At 44.1% G+C, this 20,532-nt stretch overlaps 1 protein-coding gene across 2 annotated transcripts in view; it reads left to right on the forward strand.

Moving 5' to 3' along the window:
• LOC139408941 (dymeclin-like) overlaps window positions 1-19,923 on the forward strand; it is a 147,586-nt gene extending 127,663 nt beyond the window's left edge. Inside the window, exons 16-17 of one of the 2 annotated variants that reach the window (XM_071153441.1) lie at window positions 6,599-6,712; window positions 18,174-19,923. Coding sequence is in view for 1 of the 2 variants with exons in the window: in XM_071153442.1 (XP_071009543.1) it covers window positions 6,599-6,712; window positions 18,174-18,323 (264 nt within the window). In the remaining variant the exon portion in view is untranslated. The remainder of the gene's footprint in view (window positions 1-6,598; window positions 6,713-18,173) is intronic. The other variant, XM_071153442.1, reaches the window with a different exon arrangement.
• Window positions 19,924-20,532: the final 609 nt, after the last annotated feature.

Below are 20,532 nucleotides of genomic sequence, written 5' to 3' on the forward strand. Positions count from 1 at the left end.
TAAATACAACAAATCTGATGGTTATTAAATCAATATTTGTGCATAAAATATTTTCCACCAACATTCCGTAATAATTTATTTTACCGGTACAAAAAGATCCCACCTTGTCTAGCATATTTGGTTTTGTCGACGTTTGGAACGTTTACCGGGTAATGTTCTGTTTCCATCAGGCCGGTCATATATTTTTTTTAATCCGACAAAAGCTTTGATAGAAACCTGGTTAGTGATGGTTTCATACTCGCAAAATAATTTATAGGCTCATACAACAAGTTAGGATAGGCTACCATTTGTCCCATCTCTCATTTAATTGGACCCACTTCACAGTAGTAAATAGATTCAATCTGAAACGCAGTTTAACGGTAGAGCAGACGGTTCATCGTTTCCGTTGACATGTGTGGGCTATGTCTGAATACTGTAATTTCTCGAGTAGACTATTTCATTTATAAACATAATAAATATATCTACCATTGCATAATATGTTCCTCACCTTTCTGGCCATGAAGAGTTCATATTCACCAAGTAGCCATACAAGAAATTACCCATGCGCATCTCATTTAATTGGGCCTATTAAATAGGCCATTATAATTCATTTTTGCTCTATACATCTGAAAGGAACTACTGTTAAAACACAGGCCTACAAAAGAATTTGACAGGTGAACATACAGTTGATCTTTTGCATTGAATGTGTGTAGGCTAGCACTGTCATGTACTGTCATGTTGTGTCTTGTCTCTGTCCTTTCCCTTCACCCTGTCTCCCTCTGCTGGTCGTTGTTAGGTTACCTTTTCTCCCCCGCTTTCCCCCAGCTGTTCCTTGTCTCCTCTAACTACCCATTCACCCCGTTTCCCACCTGTTCCCTTTTTCCCTCTGATTAGGTCCCTATATCTCTCTCTGTTTCTGTTCCTGTCCTTGTCGGATTCTTGTTTGTTGTGTTTCATGCCTGAGCCAGACTATCGTCATGTTTGCTGTAACCTTGTCCTGTCCTGTCGGAATCTGCCGGTCTATCTGAGCCTACCTATGTTTGGTTATTAAAGAAGCTCTGTTTAAGTTAGTTCGCTTTTGGGTCCTCATTCACTCACCATAACAGAAGAATCCGACCAAGAATGGACCCAGCGACTTCGGATCCTCTCCACTCAGCCGTCGGGATCCAGGGAGCGATGCTAGGCAGACACGAGCAGGAAGTGTCTGCTGCTCGACATGCCGTTGAGACCCTGGCCACCCAAGTCTCCAACCTCACAGAACAGGTTCACCATCTCCGCCTCGATCCACCGGCCACTTCCAGGGCTTTCGAATCTCCGGAGCCCAGAATCAATAACCCGCCGTGTTACTCTGGGGAGCCCACTGAATGCCGCTCGTTCCTCACCCAGTGTGATATTGTGTTTTCTCTCCAGCCCAACACCTACTCCAGGAGCACTGCTCGTGTCGCCTACGTCATATCTCTCCTTATTGGACGGGCTCGTGAGTGGGGCACGGCAATCTGGGAGGCAAGGGCTGAGTGTACTAACCAGTATCAAGACTTTAAGGAGGAGATGATACGGGTTTTTGATCGATCTGTTTTTGGGGAGGAGGCTTCCAGGGCCCTGTCTTCCCTATGTCAAGGCAATCGATCCATAACAGACTACTCTATTGAGTTTCGCACTCTTGCTGTCTCCAGTGGCTGGAACGAGCCGGCCTTGCTCGCTCGTCTTCTGGAGGGTTTCCGCGCAGAGGTAAAGGATGAGATTCTCTCCCGGGAGGTTCCTTCCAGCGTGGATTCCTTGATTGAACTCGCTATTCGCATTGAGCGACGGGTTGATCTTCGTCACCGAGCTCGTGGAGAGGAGCTCGCGCTCTCCGTCGCCTCCCTCTCCGCATCACTACCATCTTCCTCTGCCGGCTCGGGTGCTGAGCCCATGCAGCTGGGAGGTATCCGCATCTCGACTAAGGAGAGGGAACGGAGAATCACCAACCGCCTCTGTCTCTATTGCGGTTCCGCTGGTCATTTTGTCACTTCATGTCCAGTAAAAGGCCAGAGCTCGTCAGTAAGCGGAGGGCTACTGGTGAGCGCTACTACTCCTGTCTCTCCTTCAAGATCCTGCACTACCTTGTCGGTCCATCTACGCTGGACCGGTTCGTCAGCTTCCTGCAGTGCCTTAATAGACTCTGGGGCGGAGGGCTGTTTTATGGATGAGACCTGGGCTCGGGAACATGACATTCCTCTCAGACAGTTAAAGGAGCCCACGGCCTTGTTCGCTCTGGATGGTAGTCCTCTCCCCAGGATTCAGCGTGAGACGCTACCTTTAACCCTCACTGTTTCTGGTAATCATAGTGAAACCATTTCTTTTTTAATTTTTCGTTCACCTTTTACACCTGTTGTTTTGGGCCATCCCTGGCTAGTTTGTCATAATCCTTCCATTAATTGGTCTAGTAATTCTATCCTCTCCTGGAACGTCTCTTGTCATGTGAAATGTTTAATGTCTGCTATCCCTCCTGTTTCCTCTGTCTCTTCTTCACAGGAGGAGCCTGGTGATTTGACAGGGGTGCCGGAGGAATATCACGATCTGCGCACGGTGTTCAGTCGGTCCAGGGCCACCTCTCTTCCTCCACACCGGTCGTATGATTGTAGTATTGATCTCCTTCCGGGAACCACCCCCCCCCCGGGGTAGACTATACTCTCTGTCGGCTCCCGAACGTAAGGCTCTCGAAGATTATTTGTCTGTAGCTCTTGACGCCGGTACCATAGTCCCCTCCTCCTCTCCCGCCGGAGCGGGGTTTTTTTTTGTCAAGAAGAAGGACGGGTCTCTGCGCCCCTGCATAGATTATCGAGGGCTGAATGACATAACAGTGAAGAATCGTTATCCGCTTCCTCTTATGTCTTCAGCCTTCGAGATCCTGCAGGGAGCCAGGTTTTTCACTAAGTTGGACCTTCGTAACGCTTACCATCTCGTGCGCATCAGGGAGGGGGACGAGTGGAAAACGGCGTTTAACACTCCGTTAGGGCACTTTGAATACCGGGTTCTTCCTTTCGGCCTCGCTAACGCTCCAGCTGTCTTTCAGGCATTAGTCAATGATGTCCTGAGAGACATGCTGAACATCTTTGTTTTCGTTTACCTTGACGATATCCTGATTTTTTCACCGTCACTCCAGATTCACGTTCAGCACGTTCGACGTGTCCTCCAGCGCCTTTTAGAGAATTGTCTTTTTGTGAAGGCTGAGAAGTGCACTTTTCATGCCTCCTCCGTCACATTTCTCGGTTCTGTTATTTCCGCTGAAGGCATTAAGATGGATCCCGCTAAGGTCCAAGCTGTCATTGATTGGCCCGTCCCTAAGTCACGCGTCGAGCTGCAGCGCTTTCTCGGCTTCGCGAACTTCTATCGTCGTTTCATCCGTAATTTCGGTCAGGTGGCAGCTCCTCTCACAGCCCTTACTTCTGTCAAGACGTGCTTTAAGTGGTCCGTTTCCGCCCAGGGAGCTTTTGATCTCCTCAAGAATCGTTTTACATCCGCTCCTATCCTTGTTACACCTGACGTCTCTAGACAGTTCGTTGTCGAGGTTGACGCGTCAGAGGTGGGCGTGGGAGCCATCCTTTCTCAGCGCTCCCTCTCTGACGACAAGGTCCACCCATGCGCGTATTTTTCTCATCGCCTGTCGCCGTCGGAACGTAACTATGATGTGGGTAACCGCGAACTGCTCGCCATCCGGTTAGCCCTAGGCGAATGGCGACAGTGGTTGGAGGGGGCGACCGTTCCTTTTGTCGTTTGGACTGACCATAGGAACCTTGAGTACATCCGTTCTGCCAAACGACTTAATGCGCATCAGGCGCGTTGGGCGCTGTTTTTCGCTCGTTTCGAGTTCGTGATTTCTTATCGTCCGGGCTCTAAGAACACCAAGCCTGATGCTTTGTCTCGTCTCTTCAGTTCTTCAGTAGCCTCCACTGACCCCGAGGGGATTCTCCCTGAGGGGCGTGTTGTCGGGTTGACTGTCTGGGGAATTGAGAGGCAGGTAAAACAAGCGCTCACTCACACTCCGTCGCCGCGCGCTTGTCCTAGGAACCTTCTTTTCGTTCCCGTTCCTACTCGTCTGGCCGTTCTTCAGTGGGCTCACTCTGCCAAGTTAGCCGGCCACCCTGGCGTTCGGGGTACGCTTGCTTCCATTCGCCAGCGTTTTTGGTGGCCCACCCGGGAGCATGACACGCGTCGTTTCGTGGCTGCTTGTTCGGTCTGCGCGCAGACTAAGTCCGGTAACTCTCCTCCTGCCGGCCGTCTCAGGCCGCTTCCTATTCCCTCTCGACCGTGGTCTCACATCGCCTTAGATTTTGTCACCGGACTGCCTTCGTCAGCGGGGAAGACTGTTATTCTTACGGTTGTCGATAGGTTCTCTAAGGCGGCTCATTTCATTCCCCTTGCTAAGCTTCCTTCTGCTAAAGAGACGGCACAAATCATCATCGAGAATGTTTTCAGAATTCATGGCCTTCCGTCAGACGTCGTTTCGGACAGAGGTCCGCAATTCACGTCTCAATTTTGGAGGGAGTTTTGCCGTTTGATTGGGGCTTCCGTCAGTCTCTCTTCCGGCTTTCACCCCCAGTCTAACGGTCAAGCAGAACGGGCCAATCAGACTATTGGTCGCATCTTACGCAGTCTTTCTTTTCGTAACCCTGCGTCTTGGTCAGAACAGCTCCCCTGGGCAGAATACGCCCACAACTCGCTTCCTTCGTCTGCGACCGGGCTATCTCCTTTTCAGAGTAGCCTCGGGTACCAGCCTCCGCTGTTCTCATCTCAGTTCGCCGAGTCCAGCGTCCCCTCCGCTCAGGCTTTTGTCCAACGTTGCGAGCGCACCTGGAAGAGGGTCAGGTCTGCACTTTGCCGTTATAGGACGCAGACTGTGAGGGCTGCTAATAAGCGTAGAACTAAGAGTCCTAGATATTGTCGCGGTCAGAGAGTTTGGCTCTCCACTCAGAACCTTCCCCTTAAGACGGCTTCTCGCAAGTTGACCCCGCGGTTCATTGGTCCGTTCCGTATTTCTCGGGTCATTAATCCTGTCGCAGTTCGACTTCTTCTTCCGCGATACCTTCGTCGCGTCCACCCGGTCTTCCATGTCTCCTGCATCAAGCCCGTCCTTCGCGCCCCCGCTCGTCTTCCCCCCCCCCCCCCCCCATCCTTGTCGAGGGCGCACCCATCTACAGGGTCCGTAGAATTTTGGACATGCGTCCTCGGGGCCGTGGTCACCAGTACCTCGTAGATTGGGAGGGGTACGGTCCTGAGGAGAGGAGTTGGGTTCCCTCTCGGGACGTGCTGGACCGTGCGCTGATCGAGGATTTCCTCCGTTGCCGCCAGGTTTCCTCCTCGAGTGCGCCAGGAGGCGCTCGGTGAGTGGGGGGGTACTGTCATGTACTGTCATGTTGTGTCTTGTCTCTGTCCTTTCCCTTCACCCTGTCTCCCTCTGCTGGTCGTTGTTAGGTTACCTTTTCTCCCCCGCTTTCCCCCAGCTGTTCCTTGTCTCCTCTAACTACCCATTCACCCCGTTTCCCACCTGTTCCCTTTTTCCCTCTGATTAGGTCCCTATATCTCTCTCTGTTTCTGTTCCTGTCCTTGTCGGATTCTTGTTTGTTGTGTTTCATGCCTGAGCCAGACTATCGTCATGTTTGCTGTAACCTTGTCCTGTCCTGTCGGAATCTGCCGGTCTATCTGAGCCTACCTATGTTTGGTTATTAAAGAAGCTCTGTTTAAGTTAGTTCGCTTTTGGGTCCTCATTCACTCACCATAACAAGCACTGCTAGTATTTTTTTCAGAGTAGACAATGTTTCCGAATTTGCGGCAGTGCAGCATATTTAGGTTCAGGAAAAAGTAAATGCAGAACATTATTGAAGGCAAACGATCTGTTTGCAAGTCTAAAACAATTTGTTATTGTTATTGTTTTTGTGTTTCCAGGACGATCAGATACAGCAAATGTCACTGCAAAAGAAAACATACTGCCACCTCCCAAGACGTTTGATCAAGTTGGCCATTGCTATTTCCTTTAGATAATGTCTTGGCCTAATTCCAATACTTCCAAAGTTTACAGCAAAGAAGGGTGTTATTGTCACCATAAAAGGTGAAGGATGGGCTTTTTCACAACCGGTCTAATTCATAATGGGACACATGCGTATGTATGGCTTGCACCAAGTTTATGAATCTCTATTTTTTGTGTAAAATTTACACAACGGTTATAAATGAAGCCTCAGGTCTCGGCTGGTCTCAGGAAGAAATTACAAGTCCCCATTAATTAGGATCCAGATGATACAAATAGAAGCTGAGAAGAGATGATAGTTCAATCAGATCAACATATGTTATTGATGTACAAATGTACAGAGACGAGACTCATTGAAGTGTTAATTCTCTAGAGTGTCAGTGGTGACACCGAAAAGCGCATGAAAAAGACTGGACCTTAAAGTGTAACTGTGTGTGTGTGTGTAATTGTCCACTTACAATTACACACACTCAGACAAAAAAACACCATCTCTCACACTACACACGTGCACACACACACACACGACTGAAAAATAACAGTTCAACTGAAAGGTTCCTCAAGCTAACATGCACACACACACAAATCCTTTTTCTGACGTGTGTCCCTGTCCCCCAGGTGATAGGTTTCTTCAGCCAGCGTCTTGAGGCAGCAGGGACAGACTTGTCAGTAGAGAGGGTTCAGGAGGTCATCATGAAGGGAGCACAGGCCCTGCCCAAAGACCGCCTCAAGGTAAGTAACACACACACGCTCGCTCTCCGACAGACAGACACACAACCTGCCCAAAGACCGCCTCCAGGTAAGAACCCAGACCAACACACAGACGGACGTACGCAGACTCTCTGCTCAAAGACTGCCTCAAGGTAACACCATAGACACGCACACACACAGGGTTGGGTAGGTTACTTTCTAAATGTAATCCATTACGGTTACTAGTTACCTGTCCAAAATTGTAATTAGTCATGTAACTTTTAGATTACCCGTACGTAATCTGATTACTTTTGGTAGGAGCGATCAGGGATGGGGATAGGGATTAATGTGGGCTGGAGGGATGGGGCTGGGAGCTGGGGATGGTGGATAGGATGGGAAAAGGGGGAATTGAGTTGGGAGTTACAAGAAAGGGATGGGCTGGGATGTTGAGAGCTTGTCTGGGACTGGGGAGTTAGGGATGAGGATGAGCTAAGACAAAGACCAGCTCAAATCTTCATTAGCATTAATGTTCCCATCACAGCCATCCTTCCTGCCTGGTAAATATGCTGCTGCAGGTAATGGCATTTCAAGAAGGTGCCATCGCTCCGACACTTTGTCTTCTGCCTGTGTCACAAATGGCACCGTATTCCCTATATAGCGCACTACCTTTGACAGTGCATTATATAAGGAATAGGGTGTCATTTGGGATGTGTAATCCGGGAGAGAAATAAATCTGACAGCAGCACCTCATTACCTTGCTCTCGCCGCGGGACGCCACCTACCCACAATTCCCCATCCATACAATAATCAAGGAGGAAATATGTATCCTAGGCATGGGGTCCATCTTCAGCGCCCAGACGCCTTAATTGAGTGTTTCATCATGTGTTCCATGTTCTGTCTCATGTCATTGGAACTGGAAGGCATTTGTGTCTACTACTACTGTAACTAGCTAGCTAAGGGATAAAAGGGATATTCTGTCTGACGACCAGCCATATCCTCCTGTATATCTCAGCACCCTCCGTTTCAGCATTTCTCTATGTAGCATATAGGAAAAAAACTCTGCAGTCTATTCATCTAGGCATAGGTATCTGTCAGAACCTGAGTTTAAATGGTATTTGTTTTCTTTCAAATACTGTACTGTGTACAGTATTCAGTGTCTGTAGCACAGGATTCCTGTATCAACACCTTCCGTATGTAGCCCATGAGAACCCCTGCGTTATCCTTTATCTAGGCAAGTATCTATTCTGTAGTTTAGGTGTGTCGGTCTATGCAGGTTATGGAACTGGTCTGATTGACAGCTAGTGTAGCTTTATTTCTCATCTCTTCTTTAGTGTAATGATATCATGCTGCACTTGACTGATGTATCCTGACACAATATTACCACTGCAGTGTGATAATCTAGGTCGATCCTTCCATCGCTCAACTCTGCTTCAGTCTGCTCTGCCTGAGAGATACTCATCACTTCCTTGTCTCCCTGTCTGTCTGCCTGTCTGTCTGTCTGCCTGCCTGCCTGTCTGTCTGTCTGTCTGTCTGTCTGTCTGTCTGTCTGTCTGTCTGTTTCTGTCTGTCTGTCTGTCTGTCTCCCTGTCTTGTCTGTCTGTCTGTCGTTCACTCATTCCCCTTATTTAGGTTGTGTCCCAAATGGCATCTTATTTCCTATATAGTGCCCTTTTTCTTTCTTCCTTTTTTCATTTTTTTCAAAAGTAGTGCATTAGGGAATACGGTGCTATTTGGGACACGACCTTATCTTCCAAATAAAAATTAATAGGCTAATGATTAATGCTGTATGAAATTATCAATAAGTCTTTAAATGCCCTCACAAAGCACTTATATAGAGCATTGCCTAGCTATTTGTTCAATTGAGATGGCATGGTAGCAGGGCTCTAAGGTGCGACTCAATATTTTGCTGTGCGAACAGGAGTTTAATTTTGGGAGCACTGTGCGATTATTAGGGGAAAAATCTCCCAGTTAATAATTGTAATGATAAGGCTTCGCTGTACCATTGTTTGAGTGCCCTTGAGAAAAAAAGCAATTGCAGATTCGGTAGCGTCATGGTTGCAACATTACTACAGCGACAATGGTTTACTTCAAGCACAACCAGGTCTAAGGATCTGTCCCATATTACCAGCGCAACATAAAAAATAAAACAAATCTTCCTGTAGTACAGGGTTTCCTAAACTCGGTCCCTAGCACTACACAGCTGAATCAAATAATCCTGCTATCCTGACCCTGACCCTGCTATAGCAGATCGCCGGGACCATTTTACATCCATAATAAACCATGTTGTGGGCGGTTGTTAACCATTTGTTTACACTTTGTTCAGTCGTGTTACCTCATTGGCTAGCTATCTAACTTTACCAGTTTATCCAAACACTTGGGGGCACAGAAAGAATGTAAAAGGGATAGCTTCTTCAGGAGATCACAGCTTTGCAATGACTGAATGGCACATCTCTTGCATGTCATCATCACAAAGCTGACCTTTTTAAAGAGACAGTAACATTTTCAATGGAAATATTGTGCTTTTACACAATGCAGAAACCTAATATTCCACAAATGACTTAGTCATTTCAATGACAGGTATTTGTATAATAAACAAATATCTTTACCGTGCTACATATTAGTTTCTAGGGCAAAACATCTGCTTCTGGTGCTCCTAAATTTCATGTGGTGCTCGTAGCTTTTTAAAGTTGAGCGCACCAGTGCTACCAATGACATTTTCTTTATTTAGTGCCTTGCATGGTAGAGTACTAGAAAATTGGACAATAGTTGGCAAGGCCTGTATTATGTTTCGACTGGCTATCTAACTGACCATCTATCTTTACTGGCTATCTAACTAACCGATTTAATAAAAGTGGATCTGAATCTGCCCATCACAGGAGGTGGGTTCGGCAGCAGCTGAATGTGTGGATGTGGAGTTCAAATGATTAATTCTGACTTCCTTTTACCATTATCATCTGAGCCCTGGATGGGTCCTTTGTCTCTGCCTAGGGGCTGAGGGCAGAGGTCTGACACGCATAATAGGGGCAGTCTGATGCTGCTGGGACACTGTGGTGTGGGGAAGAAACATCAGCTGGATATCCCTGGGGCATTCTCACCTTCTGTTAACCCTTTCATAAAGATAAAGACAGACGGCCAGCGACATCAGCATGTCTGGCTGACTCAGTGTCTACCATGTCTACCATGCTGGTCTATGTCTAATTCTATGTCTATGTCTGTTCAATCACCACTTCTATGCTAATATATGTCTAGTGGGCTCTCGAGTGGTGCAGTGGTGTTAGGCACTGCATCTCAGTGCAAGGGGCGTCACTACAGTCCCTAGTTCGAATCCAGGCTGTATCACATCCGGCCGTGAATGGGAATCCCATAGGGTGGCGCACAATTGGCCCAGCGTCGTCCGGGGTAGGCCGTCATTGTAAATAAGAATGTGTTCTTAACTGAATTGCATAGTTAAATAAAATAAAAATCTATACAATTATGATGATAGGACAGTCTAGTCAGTCACTGGTTCTATACAGATGGACTAAACTAGACATAGACTATACAAGTCTACCATGTTTTTCTAACACAAATTAAAGGATGTATGTTCATGGACATCTGGGTCTCAAGGGGTCTGGGTTTGTGTATCAAGGGCTCCGGTTTTGACTTTATCTCTCTTCGGACAAACAGAGTCACAGGTTTTATTGCACATACGGATGAACTAGACTAGACATATATTAGCATATAAGTGGCGAATGAACTAGACATGGACATAGAATTAGACATAGACCAGCATGGTAGACACTTTGTGAGTCAATGAGTCAGCCTAGACATGCGTATGTCCCTGGCCGTCTGTCTGTATCTATATGAAAGGGTTAACAGAAGGTGAGAATGCCCCAGGGATATCCAGCTGATGTTTCTTCCCCACACCACAGTGTCCCAGCAGTGCCAGACTGTCCCTATTATTTGTCTCAGACCTCTGCCCTCAGCCCCTAGACAGAGACAAAGGACCCATCCAGGGCTAGGGGCCAGCCCCTCTCTCTTCCTGCCTGCTAGCCATCCTCCCTCTGTCTCTGGCTTTCTCTCGGTCTCTCTCCCGGTTTTCATCTCCTTCTCCCAGGTTCTCTCCCTCTCTCCCTAGCTTTCACTCTCCCTGTACATCCCTCCCTGGCTTTCACTCTCCCTCTACATCCATCCCTGGCTTTCACTCTCCTTCCCAGTCTTCTGTGAGCCCAGTCCCCACTCCCCCTCCTCACCATTTGAATATCAACAGAGTTGTGTGTTGTTACTCCTCCACCTATCAGGCTCAACGACTTTCAATGACAAACAGGCTATGTCCCAAATGGCAGCCTATTCCCTACATAGGACACGACTTTTGACCAGAAAAGTAGTGCACTATATAGGGAATAGTATCCCATTTGGGATGCAATCAGACAGCGCCTGTGGAATGTATTGTTTGGCCTGCGCTGCCTCGTTCTGTAGTGATAAGGTACAGACAGTTTGGCTCCTTTGGAAGGGAGAGGAGAGGAGAGCGGAGGGTAAAGTGGAGTAGGGGAGGATATGAGAGAGGAGGGAAGGAGACTGGACAGAGAAGGGGTGAGTACAGGTGAGAAGAGTGGTAAGGAGAGGAGGTATAGAAGAGAGGAGGGAAGGGGAGAGGAAAGTTGGAGAGGAGAGAGGAGAACGCTCCATAACTGGGGCTTCCAGAGGCCAGCAGACAGAGAAGTAGACGAGCCCCTCACACCTGAAACACACCTGAACATCTACCTGAAACGTACCAATAATATAATAAAAGTTTGTTGTTTTGTGTGGAATTTTATTTATTTATTATTATTTTTCTAATATGCTTCTAGCTGCATTCCACTCTGTCTGCGTGGGGTCTGTAAAGCCTATTCCTTCTAAGCCATGTAACAGTGGGAACAGAGAGTCCTACAGTCAAGATATGGACCCAGTCAGTCAGTCTGTGTTCTGGGGGGCGAGGGCTGGGGGCGCTGGTCTGACATGCATCCCAAATGGCACCCTATTCCCTATAATGCAATACTTATTACCAGTGCCAATAGGGAATATGGTTCCATTTGGGATACACGCCTGGGCTGGTCTGACTCTGACTGGCATAAGGCTGAGCCAAGTATGTAGTCTGCTCTGCAGGCAGGGAAAGGGAGGGAGAAGGGAATGAGAGAGGGGAATTGCTGAAACCAGGCCAAACATGAGCCAATCATGGACCAGCTTGTTTGTGTCTGCTTCCCAGGAAACACTGGGGCCAGTGCAAGGGTGTCTGGATTGGGCTCTGTAGTGTGTTTACCTGACCATATTACTAGATAAGTTGCTAGATAAGTTCTTACAAAACAACATTGACAGCAAGCCATACAGGCAACAAGGAACTGATCTAGATAGCTGTTTTGAATGCATTGAATACCTAATGATAGCTAGCCAGATGAAGCACTGGCTGATACAGAGTATCATATGAACACACAGGGTCCATAGCCCATATGTCAGTCTGTTCCACAGACCGATACCCCCATACCCACAACTGTTATTGTGTTGAGTGGACACAATGAAGACTATAATACAGTGATTAGTGTGTGGCCCAAGCATCGCCCTGTGAACTGGTGGGATATGATGAGATATCACTGTATTATTGATGATTATACAGGCCTGCCTGCTGCATTTCTTGGATAGGCTAGGTAGGGCTTGGCTTGGCTTGGCTGGTTTGTTGGTTGAAAGAGACTTTCTGGCTGGCCTCTTGTTGATAGTAGGAAGGACACTAGCTGTTACTGGGCATGAGCAGGGTATGTATTGATATTTTAATTAAATCACAATGGATTAGTTTTCATGAAACTGCTGCCTGTGTTCGCTGTGGAGTTATTGCAATGTCTCTAGCTAGCTATCTATGTTGCGCTAGCTAGCAAATATGCTAACATTAGCATATTTGGCAGTATGAGATTATGGAAAGTTAATTAAATTGTTTCTTCGTCATCTTGCTAAGCAGTTATCTAGCTGTGGCTATCTGGCTAGTATCAACAAGAGTTTTCTACAAAATAACAACATTAGCGCAGCTAGCTAGCTAACTTTGGAATCTAGACCAATCTTGACCATTTATATTTTTACCCATGAACTAGCTAAGCAACATACGGACATGCATTGTCAAACAAAACTACTTCGCCCTTCTGTTTTGGAGTATTTTAATTAGGCTGAGTAGCTGACGACTTGAAGGTCTTTGCTGTGTGAATACTAAAGAGATTGACTGCCGACACAGTTCAAACGTTTGACAATCCTACCACTGTGTCTGAACTATAACCTTAGCAACCCTTAAGCAACCCCTCAGGTCTTCCTTAACGAGCGTTCTTTCTCACCTGATGTCACCTGAAATCAAAGATGGGGTGTAGCTTTCAGGGAGTGGGCTAGATGTAGCTAGGAGAGCCAAGTAACTGAGGCTAAATGGGTTCACGCACGCACAGTGCCGTCAGAAAGTATTCACACCCGTTGACTTTTTCCATATTTTGTTCTTACAATGTGGGATTAAAATGTATTCAACTGTGTACACAAAATATGCATATGTTAAAGTGGAAGAAAAATGTGAAATAAATATATATATATAAATAAAAAATGTGTACTAAATAAAACACTCATACCTTCATTAGATAAGTATTCAACACCCTGAGTCAATACATGTTAGAATCACCTTTGGCAGCTATTACAGCTGTGAGTCTTTTGGGGTAAGATTCTAAGAGCTTTCCACACCTGGATTGTGCAACATTTGACCATTATTCTTTTCCAAATTCTTCATGCTCTGTCAAATTGGTTGTTCATCATTGCTAGACAACAATTTTCAGGTCTTGACATAGATTTTCAAGCAGATTTAAGTCAAAACTGTAACTCGGACACTCCTGCTGAAAGGTGAATTAATCAAATCAATCAATCAATTGTATTTGTCACATGCTCATGGTTAGCAGATGTTAATGTGAGTGTAGCGAAATGCTTGTTTTAAAAAATAAAATAAAAAATCCCAGTTTCTGGTGGAAAGCAGACTGAACCAGGTTTTCCTCTAGGATTTTGCCTGTGCTTAGCTCCATTCAGTTTATTTTTTATCCTGAAAAACTCCCTAGTTCTTAACGATTACAAGCATAACCATAACATGACCCATCCACAACAATGCTTGAAAATATGGAGTGGTAATCAGGAATGTGTTGTATTGGATTTGCCCCAAACATAACACTTTGTATTCAGGACAAAAAGTGAATTGCTTTGCCACATGTTTTGCAGTACTACTTTAGTGCCTTATTGCAAACAGGATGCATGTTTTAGAATATTCTGTACAGGCTTCCTTCTTTTCACTCTATCAATTAGGTTAGTATGGTGGATTAAGTACAACAACATTCCACAGTGTTGTTGATCCATCTTCAGTTTTCTCCTATCACAGCCATTCAAGTCTGTAACTGTTTTAAGTCATCATTGGTCTCGTGTTGAAATCCCTGAGCGGCTTCCTTCCTCTCCGGTAACTTAGGAAGGATGCCTGTATCTTTGTAGTTACTGGGTGTATTGATACACCATCCAAAGTGTAATTAAGAACTTCACCATGCTCAAAGGGATTTTCAATGTCTGCTTTTTATTTTTTACCCGTCTACCAATAGGTGCCTTTCTTTGCGAGACATTGGAAAACCTGCCTGGTCTTTGTGGTTTCATCTGTGTTGGAAATTGTGTGGGGTACAGAGATGATGTGGTCATTCAAAAATCATGTTAAACACTATTATTGCACACAGAGTGAGTCCATGCAACTTATTATGTGTCTTGTTAAGTGACCTGAATGTATTTAGGCTTGCCATAACACAGGGGTTGAATACTTATTGACTCAAGACATTTCATATTTTCAGTTTGAATTAATTTGTTTAAAAATAAATAAAATAATTCTACTTTGACATTATGGGGTATTTTGTGTAGGCCAGTGACAAAGAACAATCTAAATTTAGTACAGTTTAAATTCAGGCTGTAACACAACAAAAATGTGTCAAAAGTCAAGGGGTGGTGTGAATACTTTCTGAAGGCACCACAACTTCCCCCTGATTGAGTGAGTCTCTAATATTCCTTTCATACGAAGATGTTTTTCCGCCAACTTTACCATACTGTCAACTTTTTTCCACATTTTTGTTGTATCTGAGAGGTATTGTTGGTATCAAAGCCAAAACATTTATTTACGCGCAACGACCTAGTAAAAATGTCAGTCAACTTCTGCCTACGGTTTAGTATGATATGTAGCCGTAAATGCTGAGGAGGCATTGGCACGCGCTACGCTGTTAAACTCTTGATGGTTGCTAGGTAGCCCCAGGTAACCATCCTCCTGCCAGTTCTAAACTTTGCAAGGCATGTCACTTCTCCTAGCTCTTTGCATAGCCCACCACTAAGCATGCAATGTTTTCTTAACCACAACTGGATGAATCCATAAAGAATTACTGTGGGAATAAATATCACAGAATGATGAAAATATTTGAATAAAGTAGGCTAATGCAATTGAAGGCATGTAATTAAATTGTTGCATACTGAAACTCCCTAAGTTATCCAATCGTTGTAATAAATTTGAAGGAATAGCCTACCCGCATGTGGTCAACTAGATGATAATTTCAGCATTGTTCTGATTGGGACAGCGGTCGGGAGTAGGCCCATGGGACCCATGTCGTCCAAAAGGTTATATTTTTGAATCATATGTCCATAGAACAGTCTTCCAAGACTCTTGATGATCATCCAGGCGCTTCCAGGTGCTTTTGGCAAACTTGAGTCAACAAAACTGCATTCCACAGTAAGAATATCTTATCAACGGTCAAGCATGGTGGTGGTAGCTTGATGGTTTAGGAATGCTTTGCTGCATCAGGACCTGGACAACTTGCCTTAATAGAAGGAACCATGATTTCTGCTCTGTATCAGATAATTCTACAGGAGAATGTCCGGCCATCCCTCTGTTAGCGGAAGAGCAGCTGGGTCATGCAGCAAGACAATGATCCAAAACACACAATCAAGCCTACATGAAAATAGCTTTAAAAAAAGCATCACATTTTAAGTTTTGGAATGGCCTAGTCAAAGTCCAGACCTAATCCCAATTGAGATGTTGTGGCAGGACTTGAAACGAGCAGTTCTTGCTTGAAAACCCACAAATGTCGCTGAGTTAAAGCAGTTCTGCATGCAAGAGTGGGCCAAAATTCCTCTGCAGCGATGTAAGAGTCTGATCAACAACTACAGGAAGCATTTGGTTGCAGTCATTGCAGCTAAAGGTGGCACAACCAGTTATTTAGTGCAAGGAGGCAATTACTTTTCACACCGGGGAATTGGGTGTTGTATAACTGTGTTAATAAAATAAGTATCCATTGTTTTGTTCTTCGTTAAATCAGGTTCCCTTTATCTGATATTAGGTTTTGATTGAAGATCTGATAACATTCAGTATCAAAAATATGCAGAAATAGAGAAAATCAGAAAGGGTGCAAGTACCTTTTCACAGTAAGTGTCTTCAGTTTATGGTTTCCAGTGTCCCAGTTAGGTCAATGGAGGGCTGAACACATTTAACTGGGCCTGTTTAAAGGTCAGAGGCCACCTTTACCTCAGCAACTAGACTGGTACAGATGGAATTACATCAGATGGATGAGTTTAACCAGTTTTTGTTTGTAGCTAGCTAGCTCATGTCCTGACTGGCTGTCACCATGTGTTGTCATCTGTAAAGAATACCAGGGAGTTATAGAGACTGAATCTGACATTTCTCTGGTCATATACAGTACCAGTCAAAAGTTTGGACACATCTACTCATTCAAGGGTTTTTCTTTATTTTGACTCTTTTCTACATTGTAGAATAATAGTGAAGACATCAAAACTATTAAATAACGTATCTGCAATCATGTAGTAACCAAAAAAGTTTTAAACAAATCAAAATATATTTTAGATTCTTCAAAGTAGCTACCCTTTCCCTTGAAAGCTTTGCACATTCTTGGCATTCTCTCAACCTGCTTCACCTGGAATGCTTTTCCAAGTCTTGAAGGAATTCTCACATATGCCGAGCACTTGTTGGCTGCTTTTCCTTCATTCTACGGTCCAACTCATCCCAAACCATCTCAATTGGGTTGAGGTCAGGTGATTGTGGAGGCCAGGTCATCTGATGCAGCACTCCATCACTCTCCTTCTTGGTCAAATAGCCCTTACACCGCCTGGTGGTGTGTTGGGTCATTGTCCTGTGGTCAAACAAATGATAGTCCCATTAAGGGCATACCAGATAGGATGGCATATCACTGCAGAATGCTGTGGTAGCCATGCTGGTTAAGTGTGCCTTACATTCTAAACACTGACAGTGTCACCAGCAAAGCACCCCCACACCATCACACCTCCTCCTCCATGCTTCACGGTGGAAACCACACATGTGGAGATCATTCGTTCACCTACTCTGCATCTCACAAAGACACGGCAGTTAGAACCAAAAATCTCAAATTTGGTCTCATCAGAAATTGACAGATTTCCACCGATCTAATGTCCATTGCTTGTGTTTCTTGGCCAATGCAAGTCTCTTCTTCTTATCGGTGTCCTTTAGTAGTGGTTTCTTTGCAGCAATTCGACCATGAAGGCCTGATTCACGCGGTCTCCTCTGAGCAATTGATGTTGAGATGTGTCTGTTACTTGAACTCTGTGAAGCATTGAGTTGAGCTGCAATTTCTGAGTCTGGTAACTAATGAACTTATCTTCTGAAGCAGAGGTCTTCCTTTCCTGTGGCAGTCATCATGAGAGCCAGTTTCATCATGGGGAAAAGGGGATACCTAGTCAGTTGTACAACTGAATGCTTTCAACTGAAATGCGTCTTCCGCATTTAACCCAACCCCTCTGAATCAGATGTGTGTAATAGTTTTTGCGGCTGCGCTTTAAGAAACTTTCAACGTTTTCTTTTACATTTTCCAGATTGACTGACCTTCATGTCTTAAAGTAATGATGGACTGTCGTTTCTCTTTGCTTATATGAGCTGTTCTTGCCATAATATGGACTTGGTATTTTACCAAATAGGGCTATCTTCTGTATACCTTGTCACAACACAACTGATTGGCTCAAACGTATTAAGAATGAAAGAAATTCCACAAATTAACTTTTAACAAGGCACACCTGTTAATTTAATTATATTCCAGGTGACTACCTGATGAACCTGGTTGAGAGAATAGTGTGCAAAGCTGTCATCAAGGCAAAGGGTGGCTACTTTGTAAAATCTAAAATATATATTGATTTGTTTAACACTATTTTGGTTACTACATAATTCCATATGTGTTATTTCATAGTTTTGATGTCTTCACTATTATTCTGCAATGTAGAAAATAGTAAAAATAAAGAAACACCCTTGAATGAGTAGGTGTGACCAAACTTTTGACAGGTACTGTATGTTTGTCCAGAGATAGTGTCAAAACCGGAAAGTCTCAAGACCGAGACTAAAGATCAAGACTCCATCTCTGTGGTTGTCCTGTCCATTGATCTTTATCTTAACATTTTCTTCTTCTGTCTTTTCTCTGTCTTTCTACAGAAGTTCCCGGAGCTGAAGTTTAGGTATGTGGAGGAGGACCAGCCTGAAGACTTCTTCATCCCTTACGTGTGGTCCCTGGTTTTCAACTCTGGAGTAGGCCTTAACTGGAGCCCTACAGGCATAGAACTCTTCAGCATGGACTCTGGCTGATTGTGAGAGTTCACGTCTGTCTAGCTATGGGCCAATCCAAACTTCCACTTTCGTCAAATGTTCACTTAGTCATGCATCGATGTAAATGGGAGATGTTACCTTAGTGGAAGTTAGGATTCGCCCGTGTGTGTGTGTGTGCGCGCTCTGCTTTGGAAGTGCCTCTACAGACAGATCCCTGGGTTACTATGGGATGTTAGACAGGAGGACATTGAATATACTGGTCTTCCTTTCTGCTCCTATTCGTTCATATCAGACAAACTTTTCCTCTGTGCTTCCACGTAGCCTGGTTAGTCCAGACTGAACACTGAGCTCACCATTGTGAGTCATAATTCAGTCTGGTACAACCAGGCTAGCTTCCACATGGTTCAGCTCCACAACCAGACCTCAACAGCAGCACAGAATACTAAGGATGGTACTCTTAACAGAGACAGTTTGTTTTCTCCATTATTGGGAGTTTGGTGCATTTTCTGTCCTCAGTCTTCTCTGGTTTTGCCTCACTTCAAATTCACCCTTGGTTCTTTTGGGTTTGCTTAAATCTTTCTCTTTTTGTGAAGTAGTTATGGTTCAAAGAAATTAAAAAAATCAGAGTATTCAGAGCAGGTCACCTGGGATCCTAGGTTGAGGACTGGATAGTTGATAACAGTTAACTATTGGTGATGACCTAGAGGTGTCAATACGATACTTGTCGCTGTAGCCTAGTCCCAGAACTTGTAACATACAGAATCTGGGACCAGGCTTTTGTGACGGTCTTAAGTCATGTCTTTACCACAGTAATTATTTATTATCAGTAGTTTAGCAAAACAGGGGGTCCTTATTTTCAATGTTATTTTGTGCACAAACATGTTTGTTTGTTTATTTGTTTATTTGCTTGTTTTATAGGATTTGTTTTTTTTATTATTGTATTTATGTATGGATTTTGATATTTGCCCCCACCAAAACATAAACGACAATCAACAGCAACAACAGTAGCAAAATGAGATCCTTAATATCCTTGTAAAGGAACATCAGCAAATAATTGTATTCCTGGTAGTTACGTATTTGTCTTAATGTCAATATAGAACAACAACAACTGACAAAGTTGAATTTAGGAAGCATAATTATTAAAAATATAAAAATAACTATATACTGTATATGCTGTCACATGTTTATTTAGCCTTGTAAATGTTCCAGGATGCGTCAAAATTGGTACCCTATTCCCTATATAGTGCATTACTATAGTGCACTACTTCTTCCTGAAGTGTGCACTTGTCCACTACTTCCCACACATTTAAATCCATTGAAGGGAGGTGAACAAGTGCTCACTTTGGGGAAAAAGAGATTATTCGGATGTACCCAAAGATGTACTCTCTCCTTGCATTCAGTAACGAGAGTATTCTCTATAGTGAGTGCGTGAAGTTTGAGAAGCACCTCTTTTTTTCTACTTTTTTAAATCATTTATTTTTTGTACTTTTACCCCTTTTTCTCCTCAATTTCGTGATATCCAATTGGTAGGCCCTTGAGAAGCACTCTTGAAAGCATTTTATTTAATTGGGGTTGTTATGACCGCTGTTTTCCTCTGAAAAATAAGAAGAATGTATTAAAACTGGAATCTTGCTGTTTGCGTGTAAGTAAATTATTCTGGAATGTTAGTTCACTCTGGTAACAACGTACTAAAGTATCATGCTTCATATAATATCTCCTTTCTACTTCAAATGTAATAGTTGTCTTCTATACCTCCTATGTAATCACAAAAACATCTATTGTAAAAAATGATTGTATGTTTAAAAAGTGATGGGTTGGTATGTACAGATCTAGAGTACATTTTATCTGTATATTACTCTATTACAATGACGACAGAGAGACAGACTGTTTTCTATAAGGAGGTGAAATTGAAGCATGAATCCACTTAGGTAGCTGGAGTTAACAATACAATATGATCCTTTGTGTGTTTGTCAACCCTATTGAATGGAATTTCATGCTTTTTCCTCTTTATTGGAGCAATTTTCATGGCTGAATTACAATAATACTTTATTTAATTTAATGTAAAGAATAGACCATATGACGGCTACTGACAATGATGTAACATTTCTACTCCATTTCTGTGTTTGGACTGCTCCAAAGCCTGTTACAAAAAGTGTAGAGTCTATCTCCGGTTGCTCTTTTCTGTCCTTTCATTAGCTAACTCTCATGACACACACCTACACACACCCATTCTAGATGCGCCAGATGG

This window comes from Oncorhynchus clarkii, chromosome 5, assembly GCF_045791955.1.
Source record: "Oncorhynchus clarkii lewisi isolate Uvic-CL-2024 chromosome 5, UVic_Ocla_1.0, whole genome shotgun sequence".
Taxonomy (NCBI): Eukaryota; Metazoa; Chordata; class Actinopteri; order Salmoniformes; family Salmonidae; genus Oncorhynchus; species Oncorhynchus clarkii.